The sequence below is a fragment of the Bidens hawaiensis genome, unplaced genomic scaffold, assembly GCF_021521415.1.
Source record: "Bidens hawaiensis isolate Kalapana, Puna unplaced genomic scaffold, B.hawaiensis_p1.1 tig00004839_1, whole genome shotgun sequence".
NCBI classification, from domain to species: Eukaryota; Viridiplantae; Streptophyta; class Magnoliopsida; order Asterales; family Asteraceae; genus Bidens; species Bidens hawaiensis.
The window spans coordinates 956,694-973,136 of record NW_027491303.1 but is presented as its reverse complement, the minus strand read 5'-3'; the positions used below and the strand labels follow the sequence as shown (position 1 = coordinate 973,136).

At 35.6% G+C, this 16,443-nt stretch overlaps 1 protein-coding gene across 1 annotated transcript; it reads left to right on the top strand.

Moving 5' to 3' along the window:
• The first annotated feature begins 10,804 nt into the window (after window positions 1–10,804).
• Window positions 10,805–16,176, top strand: LOC143628207 (nuclear pore complex protein NUP1-like). The gene is made up of 8 exons (XM_077097852.1): window positions 10,805–11,030; window positions 11,322–11,386; window positions 11,480–11,646; window positions 11,721–11,916; window positions 12,002–12,298; window positions 12,398–12,469; window positions 13,815–14,396; window positions 15,574–16,176. The coding sequence occupies exons 1-8, from the start codon at window positions 10,805–10,807 to the stop codon at window positions 16,027–16,029; spliced, it is 2,061 nt and encodes a 686-aa protein (XP_076953967.1). The 3' UTR covers window positions 16,030–16,176.
• The last annotated feature ends 267 nt before the right edge of the window (window positions 16,177–16,443 follow it).

Genomic DNA, 16,443 nt, shown 5'->3' with positions numbered 1-16,443 from the left:
ATAAAAAAATGTTAGAAGATAGGTCCATGTTTTTTACCATTTAATAATTTTCCAAGATTTTAATCATTGTATTAATTTATATAGTCGGACTTTTGTTATTGATTGAAATGATTATAAAATAAAATTAATAAAGAATTTTATATTAAATTGTAAAATGTTAAAGATTAGTCTTTCTAACTTTATATGAATAAGTTAATTAAACTTTAGAATGGTAATTAAATGAAAAATAATGGATAGAGAATTTTATGCATTTAATAAATTGTTATGCATTTTAATGAATGTTAATTAGGTGGAAAATAATGATAGTTTTGTTTTAATGAAAATTGTTATGTTATTCAAAAAAAAAAAGAAACAACTATACCAAATAAGGAGTAAATTATAATTTCCGGTCTTTAATTTGCATACTAAATACTAAATTAATTACATATTTTTGTTCTTAAAACTAAAAAAACACCTCTTTATTTGAAAAACTACTTATTTTAATTAACGACAACTTTTTTTTAACAAATTGATTTTTGAAAAAAAAAAGAAAAGAAAAAACCCTAGCCAACAACTAATAACTTCATATAATAGAGTGTTTTAGCACGCGACCAAGTTATATAGCTAAAACCATGCGTAGTCAAAACTCTCAATCCTTAAGCGTTTTACGCCACGTGACATCCTAGTCAGCAATGGAGAGTTTTGCAAAAAGTTGTGTAGTGGTAAAAACCTCATAACTCTCTTGAAATCATTATTACCCCCCCCCCCCTCTCTCTCTCTCTCACAAACAGCTTAAAACGCCACCTCTTCACAAAGTTATGTACATAACTTTGAAACCCATAACTTTGAGGGTGTCGGCGTAGGGGAAAGTTTTGGGCCAAACGCTACCCACAACACTCCCACTACACATGGTCTAATCTAAGAGTGATTTGAAAGAATGGGCGAGTGCGGTGAAATTGGAGGTAAATGATGATGGAGACGATGCTCATTCCGAGGCGTTTCACATGAGTAATTTGTGTATCAAATTGTTCAAAGATGGATGGTTTCGAGGTGTCTCCATACATGTGTCAAGTATGTTGTTGGAATTGGTGGGTTGCCAGAAAATGCAATCGTCGGTGGATCCATAAGCATGGATCCACCTCTGTAGTTAAGAAAACCTTGGTTACGGGAACCAAAGGTTAAGCCAATTTAGTATAGTTATGCCTAAAAAAGTGTATTCCTACCCTTTCCCTTTTTTGTCAATGTTGTCGGTTCCCAGAAGACTAACGTACCTCTGTGGATATCGTTGTCCAACTACTTTCTTCCTTTGACTTCTTTAGCCACTTTCGGCTTCCCCACTTCCATATCTTTCATTTCCGGAGAGTTTGCTTCCTGGCGGAGCATTTAGCATTGCTAGCAACCTGTGAGGGCTGGCTGTCTGGTGACATTTCAAAGTAGGGCCTACTGGGCTTGCTTTTTATGACATTGGGTAAGGGAATCAAAAATGGGCTCATTGTATCCCGAAAACTTCCATACCAATGTTGACAACTTAGAAAGTTGAGGGACTAGTTAGTCATTATATGGAAGCGACACGCGTCTTATGACTTCTCGGATGGAACGACACGTGTCAACGCATAACGACACGTATCCTCACAAAGTAACATGTGGCAGATGATTAATCATTATGAATGCCACATGTCAACACCGTATGACACGACTCATTATCAAGAACGACACATGTCGAATGGCGGTGATTGACAGTTCGATCAGGGATGACTATAAATAGCGGATTTAGGCTTCTCATTTGTGGCTTCTAAAACAACAAACCATTTTCACTTTCTCAAAGTTTGTGCCACCGAGTTGGAGTCCTGACGCCACTCTAGAGTTTCGACGTTTCATACCCCGACACCCTACGTTTAGTCGAAGTGCTCCTCGATCGTCCGTGAGCGTTATACCCATTTTAAGGTAAGAGTTATGTTTAAGATATTTCAATTTATAGCTTAGATCCTAGTCAACGGTAAAGTCTAAACATTGGAAAGTTTATAGATATATTTAAGCTTTTTAATGGTTTACTAGTAAACGTTTCTTTATTATTAAGAAACATAAAGTTTTACATACAAAGGTTATTGTCAATTGATTTTCTTCTAAAGGAAGAAACATTAATTTTTTTATATAAAAGATATTTATAAATAATGACGGGCATGTAGAAACTGGAAGGGTGACAATACCGGTAGTCGAGCTTCTTGTTGAAGGAAAGTAATTCGTATAAATCCCAATCAACTCATGGACCCGTTTACTTTCCTGGAGAGCTTGATGAAAGTGTTCAAACCTATTAGGCCAAAGCATGCCACACCAAATGTCATACGAACTAAAGTAATCATTTTGAATAAAAAAGACTTTATATCAAAAGAAATGTTTTATCAAGGTTTAAAGCTATAAATTGGACTAAAGGTCTGAAGCTATTATTCTAGAACTATAGGTCCGAGGTAATCGCTCATTAAATATAGAGAAATTATTAGTTGAACAACTCATCAAAAGGTGAATACGCTTAACCCTTTTTGTGTAAATACTTATATATTTTTACGAAGTATATAATCTTTTAAAATTATGGATATTTATCTATATTTAAAGAGTCAGAAAACTATTGATATGAGGGTTGGCTCAAATCCTCTAAAACGTATTGATACTAGGTAGTATTAGACACCCAGGCTAAAAAACACATGTGTCTGTATCCTTACATATATAAACTGTGGTAGGCACACTATAGACATACTGACCATGAGGCAAGTAACTGTCTCTAGGGCACGTAACCATCCACCAAGTGGTCTGCGTGTATGCTTAGTTCCAATGAGACGGGATGGAGACCCACTAAGTCATTGAACGCTGCTGGTGTTGTGTTATAACGAATTATGAAAACCTTTTATCAAGGAAGGGTTATACAGCAGCATATAGCTAACGCATTTTTAAAAGTGTTTTCAGGTAATCAGGAGTAAAGTATGAAGGTGGAAATGCCCAGTGGAGATAGAAGATCCATATGCATAGAATATAGCTGATGGCTCAGCTAATTTTGTAAACGAAGCATATGTAAACTTGTTTTTAAAGCAAGTAATTTTGTAAACAAAAAAGGGGTATTTAATTCCCTATGTTATGAAAGTAAACATTTTATTAAACATTTTCCGTTGCATAACCAAACATTGATAAGTTAGCAAAACTGGTACCAACTATTGGTCACACGGCTAGGCCTCCGAGGCCAGGTGTGACAGGTTGTATCAGAGCCATCGATTTTAGCGAATTAGGTACTTGACCAAGTTTTAACCCGACTAAGATTTGACATGTACGGATAAGATAGGATAGTACTGAGTTTCGTAATTAATATTCCTATGCAAATATCCGACTATACTCGTTACTTCACCGACTTCAGACCATCCAGTAAAAAAGAGAAAAAATCAAGTGTTGCATATGCTTAGATCGCATAAAATTGTGATGGCGCTGTTAAGTGAATGAATCCAATGGTACTACCTAATATCATCCTTTTGAAGAGGCCAAGGAAGAGAGCCTTTTTGTAATGGATAAGATACAAATCCAACTGTGCCTGACACATGCACATATCTAGATAATTGACAATTTACACTCCACCACCTGCCCACACAGAACCCAGTAGAATTGCTACCGAGGCTTGACTTGGTCAATATGGGAGCTGAGGACACAAGTATGATTCTATAGAATTTTATGGAGTTACTAACTGACGAAAATCCGATAGCTAGTTATGCTTAGATGAAAGCAACAAATCTTCTAGAAGAAACAGATCCACTGGAAAATGGATTTCTTTAAATATTCAATCACTAGGATTATACACAAATAAGTTCCGCATATCATGATAATGAGTTACCATGATCCGTCACCAAAGTACATGTATCCGATAATTAACCAGCATTAATAGTTAAGTATCTTGATAAGAGGGTTTTAGAACATATCGATTATCATGACATTAAATATTTAGAACACAAAGAGTAAAGTAAATGAACTAATTACAACTGGCTACTGTAGTTAATAAATTACGTCACTATGTTCTAAATTACTACCTGGCATGGTATACATCTAATTATTACGTCTTCATAGTTTTTATATAGATTTCCTATCATCATTCATCAACATCCTTCATATACCAATAGGTATTATAACTACCCGACATTAACATCAAATCTTGAAAATTTCAAAAACTCATTAGCCAAGAATATAATACCATTGTTACTAAAAGCACTGGCATGTCTTTGATTTGGGTGTAGACTTGGTTGTTTAATGACCAAAACCCATATTAAAATACAAGAAAATGATCAAACTCTGAAATATTAGGAAACGGTAGAATCTTGTTAGCAGGACACGACATACCTGTTCAATTGTTATCCATGACACTGGCTTGTCTTGGCATCATCCTTGGTATGAACTGTTTATCCAATAGCCAAGCCCGTATCTTATGTGATAAGAAAGCAATTGAAATTCGTACAGGTAATGGAAAGACCATCCAAATTGCTGGAGACAGGGACATTGGTCACATTGGCTTAATCTCGATGATTAAAGCTAATAAATGTCTGCATAAAGGATACTTAGCATTCATGGCATATGTGACAGAAGAACCCAAAGAGAAGAAACTCGATGATTAAAGCTAATAAATGTCTGCATAAAGGATACTTAGCATTCATGGCATATGTGACAGAAGAACCCAAAGAGAAGAAACTAGAGGACATACCAATTGTTTCAGAACTTCTCGAGGTTTTCCCAGAAGAATTACAAGGAATACCACCAGAGCATGAAGTTGAATTCAGAATAAATCTAGTACCGGGTACAACACCTATTGCTCGATCGCCGTTTAGATTAGCTCCAATGGAGATGAAAGAATTGAAGAAACAGTTAAATGAACTGTTAGAGAAAGGATTCATAACACCAAGTTCTTCACCATGGGAAGCTCCGATCCTATTCGTGAAAAAGAAAGATGGTTCAATGAGAATGTGCATCGACTACTGAGATCTGAACAAAGTAACAGTCAAGAATAGATACCTGCTCCCAAGGATCGGTGATCTGTTTGATCAACTACAAGGAGTGAGTTACTTTTCTAAGATCGATTTACGTTAAGGTTATCACTAGTTAAAAGTCCAGGAGGAAAGCATTTCAAAGACCGCACTCAGAAAAAGATACAGACATTATGAGTTCGCGATCATGCCGTTTGGACTTACTAATTGTCACACTCCGAAACTTAACTTAGCAGCGGAAGTCTTAAATAAGAAGTTTTGGGCGGTGACAGACGCCGATTAGCAACCCAATATTTAAACACACGCAAACAATGTACAAGCTAGACATTTATTATTGAAAGTCACTAGTGTCTAGTCATCAAAGTACACATTATTTTAAAATACCATGTCCTCCAACTATGGGATTTAGAATCCCTCATTTTCCCATTTTCTCCTCACGGAGAGCCTTGTTTTCCTTTACCTGAAAAACACGTTTAGAATACACGTCAACACATTGGTTGGTGAGTGCTCAGTAACTTTAAAACAATAATTGCAGAAACTCTCACTTTATTTATTTATTAACTACTTTTTCATACTAGTCCAAAGTTAGGTGCTGTTTGTTTTTCAGAGGTAAAATGTCAGAAGACTGCGAAACCACATCTGCCAACATCTGTAGCAGAAGAGGTGGACCAAAACTCTGCAGTCTGCAACAAGAAGACTGTTTGTTTTTTAACATCTGCAGACTGCTAAAATAAGCTGAAATTTAAATAAACTGAAATATAAATAAAAAAGGTCTTCAACATCAAAATTTAAATAATAGTCAACAACACTGAAATAATATTCATAATACCACAAACATTTTTTAAATCATTTATTCCGTATTTTGCATTAACTACTCAGCAATTTCATCTCTTAACTGAGTCATATATTCCCGATCTGATGCAGTGCCAAGTGCTTCAACCTCGTCTTCATCAGCATCAATTTGCCCACGACTATTTCCAATCGACACATTGGGTTGATCGTATTGTGTAAACAACTCATCGTCCAAACCTTGTTTCCTAATAAAATTATGTAGTGCGAAACATGCAACGGTAACGTTCCTTTGTGTTTCCAATGGAAATGGTGCCATCCTCTTCAATATAGGGAATCTTGCTTTCAAGACACCAAAAGCACGCTCAATGACGTTTCGAAGTTTTGCATGTGCATGATTAAATTTTTCTTTATTGGTTAACGCACGTCTCCGACGAAAATCTCCAAGCCAATACCTCACATTACGATATGGAGCCATAAATCCTCGTATGTGTGCATACGCGGCGTCACAAAGATAGTATTTCTCTGTAAATATTTTCAATTAATTACAATATTAAACTAACATAGAAATAATTAACAAACAATAAAAATACCTGATGGTGGAAATGGGAATGGCGCGTGTGGATCTAATAATGCCTCTGATAATATTCTAGAATCATGTGCTACCCCTTCCCATCCGGCCACAAGAAAAGTAAAAATCATGTTAAAATCACAAATTGCTAATACGTTTTGATAACAATCACCCTTTCCCCTTCCTCTATATAAATCTTGTTGCCTAGTAGGAACAACAGCATGTATCAAGGTCCCATCAAGTGCACCAACCGCTCCTTTAAAAATCTTTCGTAGCCTCTTGTTATGTCCCGGAATGTTTGGATTCGGATTGAAAGAAGTTGGTACTATCATATCTTTGGCGAAAAGCATCATTTTATCCAACACTTCATGAAAGAATTTATGAATTGTTTGCTTTGAGTGTTGAAATCTACGCTTGATAACCACGTAACGTTGGTTATGGCCGATTATCATCAAAAACATAGCCATCTTTTCCTCAACCGAAACATGTTTACTATCCTTTAACGAATAATTTGTTCTAAAATGTGCACATAGTCGAACAAATGATTCACGGGACATGCGTAACAATTCAATGCATTGTTTGGGATTTCCTTACAATAACTCTAACGTGTATTTATGTCCCGTCATTGACGAATCATTGTCTCGTTTTCGTTTCAAACCCCTCTTCCAAAAAAAGCGGATATACAAGTACATAACAACTACCAGAAGTATTTTCTCATCATTATTCATTATGAACCTGTTAATAAAACATAAACAACCATGTCATAAAGCATAAACAACCATTATCATAAAGCATAAACAACCATGTCACATAGCCATAAAATAACATACAATGTGTTAAACTTAACCAAAAAGCATAGAATGTTTTCAACATAACTAAAAAACATACACCAAAAACAAATAATGTTTTCAACAAAACAAAAACTACTTCAAAAGTCCTAAATTTTTAGCCGTCATCTCGATCCACCCTTTTAACACGACGGGAACATTTGGCAATGCCATCCACGCCTCTCTCATGTCCGTGGACATTCCAAAAATATGAAAAGCAACCAAATATAGAGGGTCCGTCGGCTCTAACCCAACCAAACTTAACTTCTCAGAACACTCAACAACTGTTGTAACTACCGGGCGTTTTTTTTCAGGTTTTTCCCTAGTCAAATGTAACAAAGCATTTTTCATGTGAAGTGCTAAATCCTCAAAAGTGACAGATGATGATGGTTTTGAGGTTTTAGCCCTTTTGGGGGTAGGCTCGGGAGTAGGCTCAGGAGTAGGCTCAAAAGTAGGCTCAAAAGTAGGCTCGGTAGTAGGCCCGGTAGTAGGACTAGTGCAGGCATCATCTTCTGTGTTATCTATAATCATCAGTTGTTGGACCGATTGGAGCCGATGACAAGAGGATGATCCAACCACTGATGTTTGGGTTGAGGTCCACTTGCGATTCCCCGTGGCAATGTTCTCATCAAACAGTTGTGCATGAAGTTCAGGAAATGCTAATGGAGTTGTTTTTAAGGATGTCGCTTTCGAATGCCCCTAAAAAAATAATGGTAGATGTTAAAAAATAAACTAGGGGTGGACTTTAAGGTAGAGGTAGATGTTAAAAAATAAAAATATATGAACATACCTTCTTAAAGTCTTCCCATTCCTCGTTCGTTAAGGTAAAGGTATTTGTTTCAGGGTTGTAGATGTTGCCGGTTTTGTTTTTCAAATACAACCATCCTATGTATTTGGCTTTAAGATTATCATAGGCGTTTTTGACTTGTTTTTGACTCAAATCCAATCCAAACTTTTCCTTAAGAACCCGTATTACCTTAGCCCACGATTCTTAGTGCAAACTCAACCCTTTTTTACCCACAGCGTTTTTCTCTTCAATGCATGTTTCTAATAAACATTTTATTTGCTCATTCGACCAATGTTGTTTCTCTACCATTTTTATGATCAACTAACAAGAAACAACAATTCTATTAAAACAACAATTCTATTAAAACAACAATTCTGTTAATTATATTCCTGTTAGACCAAAAGTTCAAAGCTAAAATAGTTTGTGTCTAATAAAAGAACCGTTAGTTGTCCTTTAAAGTTTAAATATGATTGACAAATTTCATACGTATAGGAAACAGTATTGTGAAAACAAGGATGGCCATGTAAACAATCAATGATCCTAACAAACTAGCATTCCCAACTAATGAATAAAAACCAGATATTTATCAATTCTCATTCATAATTATACCCTATGGGGAAGTTCAATGGAGACCATTTAAACGCTAAAGTTCATTGTTTAAATCTTGATAGCTTATGGGGAAGTTCAATGGAACTATTTCTTCATGGATGATAGTGATTGCAGCTATCATGGTTAAAAATTGAAAAACCAAACTAACCCATATACCTATTTCTAAGGACTAAGCAATTTGCCTTCGAGTTCATCAGTTCATCCATCACCTCGTTCCAGTTCAGTAGTTCCAGGTTTCGAGTTCGATTTCATCATATAATTTGTGTTAGTTTCTACTGTGTATATAATTCATATACTTTTTGTTTGTTTCTATTATGATTCATCATGCATACTTTATACTTATTGCATATTTTAGCATCATCATCTTATCCATGTTAAGTTGTTAACAGTAGGTTAATTTGTGTTTGTTTTTACTAATTCTAAGCATTGTATCTAATTTATATTTCAATGGGATCAGTACGCACATGTAAGCTTTAATTTTTGTAAATGTGTGACTGTTACGTTTTCGTTTATATTGTACCCCCGGGCCTTTTTCTTTCCTGTGATATGGGGCTAAATGAATCAAATTGAATCCATGTTTTTACATAATATTTGACTATACTTTTTTTAATTGAAACTCCAACATGTAAATTTGAGGTAATCTTAATTTTTATCATATTAAAAAAAAACATTCTTTGCAGCTTTTTTTTTGTTGCTTACATTCTATAATTATTTTGAACTTTTACCTGAGTTTGACCCTTTAGATAAACTATAGTTGACTTTGACGCGTTAGAGACATAACGTAACCCGAGTGTATCAAATTCAGGTTACTTTTCATCTCTAATGGGTCACAATGTAGATGTTGCAGAAAGTTTAAACATCAGTTGGTGCGGTGACAATAAAGTTGTGAACTGGTGATAACAATTACGATTTTTCCCTTGTCTTGGCTTGATCAATGTTATGTTATTATTGTTTTTTGATAGGAGATTAGGTGTTTAAGTTTTAATACCGAGCTTGGTTAATAGATGCAAACAAACATTACAGTTTTGTATCCTTATTTGTAAGTTAAATGTTTTACAGTTTTGTTTAGTCTTTAGGAATTTTACAGTTTTGTTTACAGATTTGGGTTTTATATAATAGTTCAAACTTTCAAAATGCTCTCCATTTACTGCAAATTTAACAAACATCATAAGTGTCCCAAACCCTAGCCTTCTGTAATTAGTTCTTATGAGTAACAAACTCTAAGTAAGAAACCCTTGAAAAGCCTAAATGTCAAATATTATCAATCATAAATTGTTGAGTCTAATTAACAGACTATTCTTCAAAATGAAGCTATAAAAATGTATTTTCATAATCTGTTAACTGCATATGATGGTGATGATGACTGAGATGGGCATAAATTAAGCATTATTAATAAACCAAATTAAGCAAACTTAACTAAACAACCGAACATACCACGGAAAAATTTGGTGTTATTAAGCACATAGATCATAGATGATTAACATCACAACCATTAAAATTAAAATATGAACCATGTAACTTACTTACCAGGTAGAATTAAAAGGAACTTCTATGAAGATGAGATGATGATTTGTGCTGCTCCAACAAAAGGTAAAAGAAAGAAGAATAAATAATAAGTTGTTTGAATCAATCGGATCTAAGCTAAAATGAAAAGAATAGAAAGAAAGCATACCTTCAAGAAGATGCCGGCTTGGTGAGTGGAGCGGACGGCGGCCGGCGGTGTGGAGGTAGCCGGCTTGGTGAGTGGAGCGGACGGCGGCAGTGGAGAGGAGGAGGAGTGGTTAGGGTTAGGAGGAGGATGATGATCGGTCTGGGAGAAGAGGTTAAAGAAGTAATAATACCAACACTTCTGGGAGAAGAGGGCGCGCAGACGTTTTTTAATGAAACGTCTTCGAAAAAACAAACACACTGCAGAGCCCATCGTCTACACGCCCTCTTCTCAGTGCAGACAAAAGAGGTAGAGAAGTGCTTCTGAGGAAAAACAAACAGCACCTTAGGTCACAAATGTCTCTACCTCTCACAAAATACCCTATCCCTCCTCAAAACAGGTCTATGATACCTTAACCTTCCTTCTGCCATTTCAAAATCCGTGGACCCATTTTAAGTGCAATTTAATTTAGTATTTTCCAAACAATTATCCCAATAAAAAAAAAAAAAAAAAAGAAAAAAGATTGACGGAGTGAAGTAAAAGCTTCCCCCAAAAGTCTTGAATCCCATAACAAACAAACAAACAAAGATGGAGCCGCTTTACCCTGCCGGCAAATTCCCGAAGCCTCCTAGGAAACGCCACTCTACACCCTACGACCGTCCACCACCACCTACTCAATCGCAAGACGGTGGCGGTAGTTGGCTCTCCAAGCTTGTTGTCAATCCTGCTCGCCGCCTAATTGTCGGCGGCGCCACCAGAATACTCCCCTCCTTTTTCTCCCAATCCCATCATTCTTCGTCGTCTAGTGAGTATGGTCAGTTAATTAATTACGATGAATATGATACCTACACACAATTATTATTATTATTAATTTGAAGCGATTTAGGGTTTTGTTTCTAGTTGAGGTGGCACGATCCAAGTTTCTATTAATCAAATCTACAGGCAGATAGATAGAAACTGCTGTTACAATTTATATTACGTTCAAGCATGCATTATCTTAGGTTATGCACTTATAGCATATAAGAATACTTTTAATCTATTATTTGATTGATTGATATTTTACTGCTTAAGATGATAAATACAAACGCTTTATTTTATTGGACAGACAGCGAAGATGCAGATGCAGATGCAATTGTAAATGTCGGTGATGCTGCTGAACATACTTTGGAGGCAAGTCCTGTTTTCATAGTGTGCAGGGATATTTTCCTATATAACCAAACATTCATATGCAATCAAACCTAATGCCCCATAAATACTATACAGCTTGTAGTATCCGGTTCGAGTAAGAATGCAGGTCCAAGTAACGAAACGGATAAACTCAAGGGGATTGTGGAGCATGTTGATGTTCAGCAAGATAAATCGGAGAAGGTGGTTGAGGATCTTGGTGTGGATCAAATTGAGAATATGCTGAAAGGGAAACATTTCTCTCGGTAACGTTATGTTTAAGTCATGAATTTATGTTTTTATGGAATGTGTTTTAGATTAACATTGAGTTATATGGCAGCGATGAGAGCATGCGTTTGTTGGAGATATTGAATTCTAGATTGGCTGATGATTCTAAAGTTGAGGGAGGTGAGAAACCGGCAACTGTTGTTCCTCAGGCGCAAAATAAAGGGAATGCGTTGGACCATGAAATCCTGTCTACATCTAATATAAGGAAACATGATTTTGAAACCCCGATGCCTCGTTTACAATCAAATGTGAGTTATTGTAGATAATAATGATGCGTGTATTACATGAAGTTTATCAGTTATTGTATTGTTAGTGTAATATTATTCAATGCAGATACAAGATGAAGTTGCTGCTTCACCAATAGATATTGCTAAAGCATATATGGGAAGTCGAGTATCAGAATTAGGGTTTAATACTTACAGTAACGTATCAATAGTTGCAAGGGAACAAAAGAGTAGTGATGCGTTTCCCTCAAAGCCACATTTTTTCACACCTTCATCAAAATCATCCACTTGTTGGCCAGGTGCAATGGTACAAGACCAGCGCAGTTATCTAACTCCACAAAATCAAAGAAGCAGATACGGGCTTCATAATTTTCCAAGAACACCATATTCTAGAACCAAGCCGAGGGTATGTGGTCCATACGTATTTTTCTAATCTTACAATAATCAAGACTCGTTGGATATATTAGTGTTGAAGTTATTTGTTTACTTTTTTTTTTATATATAGCTGAGCCAGTTACAAGGTGATGGGAAGTCTTCTAATACTTCTCTGACCACATTCCAACAATCTAGGTTGCAGGTACATTCTATTCTAGCTGCTTCACAATCACATACTTGCTATCCTTGATATAGTTATTGCTGCTTATCATGTATCATGTATGCACATTTCTTATAGTTTTAATTATGGGTGGCAATCACGACCCATACTTTAAAGAATGGGTTGATCTGGGTAAGAAAACCTTGCTTTTGAGTTTATTTTGTCAACTCAAATTCAAGGTTGTAAAAGTCACTAGGTAGACCCTAGGAGGTCGACTAGGGAGTTGGGTGTACTCGGACATGGTAAATACAAAAAAAAAAAAAAAATTTTTTTGGATATTATATATATGTCAAATATCATTATTTTACTAACATTTATAACAAGATATGTAAATATCAATATAAATAGAAGAAATACACAATAAATTATTCTAAGAATTACTAATCATTAATTAAAAGAAATGATATTTGTTCTATAATATTATAGAAGTAAGAATGACGTTTTATTTTTTAAGTCAAAATCAGCTCAAGTCCACCAATTAAATGTGATTCTGGCTGAGGTTGACCATGTTTGATTGATTACTAGTAACTAGGTGGAGTTAAAGAAACTCCCCTCGGCGACGTTCCTTGTAACGAGTACTCAGGGAGTACTCGGCCTTGTAAACCTACTTTTACAACATTGCTCAAATTATACAACGGGCCATGTTGGGTCTGGTTTAATGGACAAAACGGGTCACTCTTATAAAACTTGCTAAATTAAACAGGTGTGAGTGGGTGAACACCATTCACAACCATTATTTGTTGGCACTTTGTCACATATACTCACCTTAAGAAGTATTGGGAGTGAACTTGTCTTAAACGTTTTGTTTCAATTCGAGTTTATTTTGGTTAGAACCTGTTTTGACCCAAACTAATTTGATCCTTAATAAAAGCGGTCCAGTTTGACCCAAACCCATTTTGCTCACAACCTGTTCTGACCTGAACTATTTTGACATGTGAACCAACCGACTCAAAACAGCCCGTTTTTGCCAGGCATATTTCCAATGCTAAGAACACGCATAACTCATCAGTCATCATTTATTGATATCTGTGCAAAAAGTAGTTGACCATTATGACGTTAGGAAACTACGCAAGTATCTAATATCCTTTTGTTTATACAAATTTGAACGGTTTTTTGTGCATGAGTATGGCTATTGTAAACTCCTATATGTACCTACTAGTTACAACTATATTGCATACTGAACTTGCATTTGAATGGATATGCATAATGAATAATCTTCTTTTAGGGTTTATGATGTATGATTAAGATTTAGCTGCCTTAATTTTATAGGCTGCTATGTAGTTCACTTAAAGTATAAATTAATTATGTACTCCTTTTTTTGGTTTAGACGAAGACAAGTAGTGATGCCATGGATGTTGGGTATGGATCTGTGGGTCCCATTCGTCGTGTTAAGAACAAACTTGTAACTGAACCTCAATCTGAAGGACCTAAAAGTTTCTCTTCTGCTCGAATTGCATCTTCCTCCAGTGCTTCCAGAAGCTCTGTGCCCGTATTTCAGAAGAATACAAGAACTAGTGGCACTTCAAATTTCTATACAGCAGATAAAAATGAACAAAGTTTTAAAGGGGATGCAAACACAAATTCTGCTGGACCGTCTAATGAGACAGTTAGAAAGATATTAGAGCAGCTTGATAGACACAAGCCAACCCCTAAAGAAAAGGCGGCTGAGTTGAAGCTAGCAACCGACTGGAAGCGATTACCTTCTCAAGATACTAATCTATCAGGTCCTGGCTTGCATAGAAGTGGTGTGTCGAGTGACAGTAGATATTTTAAAGGACCCGATGGTGGAGTAAGCTTTAGAGATCAAGTTAAGACTTCAAATGCAGACACCAAAAGATCTGCCTCGGTTAACGATGCTGCTGCTCCAGGGCCTGTATTTGGTTTCACGAATATGGGTGCTGCAAATGAGGTACTTTTATTTTTTTGTCTTCTCCATCATATGCCACCACATTTTTCATATGTCAGGTCTCAACTTTCCCCAGAAGGGAGGTGAGAGGCATGCATGAAACAGAAATAACTGACGGAAACCAGTAACTGAAACAACCGACCCGCAACAGAAGTTAATCTAAAACCGACAGTTTGGCTTTTTGTTTTTTTTTTTCAAAAACCTAACTGAATTTTATAACCGAACATTATAACCAGACCGAAAAAAAAAGAAAAGGAAAAACAACCCACTAGTGTTATCGAATTTATGGATTATAATTTTTAATTTTGAAAAAATTAAAAATGTACTTAGATATATTATTATTATTATTATAATTATTATTAGCTTTTATATAGCTGTTAAACTGTGACCTTATTATTAATATTATTATAATTAGTAGTAGTTTTTATATAACTGTTAAACTTTGATTTCCTTTATTTTGCTTCATACACATGTACTTAGAGCCGAGGGTCTCTCTGGAAGCCACCTCTTTATTCCTTTGGATAGAGGTACGGTGTGCCTACATCCCACCCTCCCCAGACCCTACCTATAGCTTTGCTGTCGGTGGGATTTTACTGGGTATGATTGATTGATTGAATTTTTAATTTTGAAAGTTAAGTAACCTATAAGAATTTAATAAATTCTGTAGCTCAATACTTTTGGTCTAAATGTGTAATATCCAATTAATCATTATTTAGCAAAAAGTTTTAGGCCCATAGTTTCACGCCCAAATTCATCATTGGGTCAATTTCTTTTATCGACCCAAAATTTTTAAGTCTAAATGGAAAACTGGAAAACACTGAAACCGAACTGTACCTATTGTAAAAACTGAAAAGCGAACAAACCAAATCTGAATGGTTTTTAAAAAACCCAAAAATTTGAATCTTTGTTTTTTGGTTCGGTTTGGGCCCAAAACGGGCAAAACCGACCCATGCATACCCCTTGACATGCACATAATAACTGGGCAAGCTGAATATCTTCTCTAAACTTTGCAAAGCATCATATTTCACCAAAATACTTCTGATGCATTATGTACAATACTTTTAAACCAAGATATATTCCCTCTAAATGAGCTTAAATTTATGCATTGTTAATATTTACCAATTGTGGATGAATCTGCATTACTTCGATAACTTACTTTTGATGCTTTGCTTCAAAGCAGAAGTCTACGGCCCCTGACACCCACGAAAAAGAAAAAAGCCAACCATGGGCATTTGACAACAAAGTCAACGGTCAAGATCTCACTAAAAAGAGGCCATCTCAACCAATCTTGAAGCCTATTACCTTTAAAAGACCAGACCCACAACAGGTGGTATCATCTGATAATGGGCGTGGATTCACCTTCCCTTTCTCTGGTACCAGCAGCTCAGCATCAGAGCCACCAACACCGTCCATCATGCCATCTTTTCCGCCACCTGCACCGCCCCAGTCAAAGGAATCACCTGTTATTCCAACTTACAGCTTTGGAACAAACCAATCAGAGCGGATCGTTTTCAATTTCCCTTCTACTAGAAGTGCTGCTGATGATGGTGTATCTGATATTAAGTTCAACTTTGGGAGTGATAAGAAGAGGGTGTCTTTTGGTTTAATAGGAAGTGATGCAATTGTTATTAATTAACTGGTTTTTAGGGAGTCTAGCAAGTGCTTTTTCTTATTTTTTGTTTGTTTGTTTGTATCTGATTGGTATTTCCTTATGATGGATTATATTTGTTGACGTTTTTTGTTTCATGGCAAGTACAATATTAGAATCGTGAAGATGATTTGTATCACTAATGTAGTATGTAACTATAATTGGTTACGTTACAGTGATTACAATTTGTTAGTAACGAAAAATTTGCTGCACTTTTGTGTTCATACCTACCTTCAGTATGTGTCTATGTGATATAAAATCTCATCGTTAGTTCTGAGATTAAAGTTTGAATGAGGGTATGTCTGTGTTATACTGAGTGAGTGATTTTTTTATGTTTATTTAAAGAATAAATATATAATATTACGTTAATTAAAACTTTTTGTAAGTAATACTGTGATAGCC

Bases quoted from the DNA above. Each gene is read 5' to 3' on its own strand.
- LOC143628207 (XM_077097852.1), top strand. From the start codon at position 10,805: ATGGAGCCGCTTTACCCTGCCGGCAAATTCCCGAAGCCTCCTAGGAAA. The intron at 11,387-11,479 runs GCAAGTCCTGTT...AATACTATACAG, and splicing joins CTGCTGAACATACTTTGGAG to CTTGTAGTATCCGGTTCGAG. The intron at 11,647-11,720 runs GTAACGTTATGT...GTTATATGGCAG, and splicing joins AAAGGGAAACATTTCTCTCG to CGATGAGAGCATGCGTTTGT.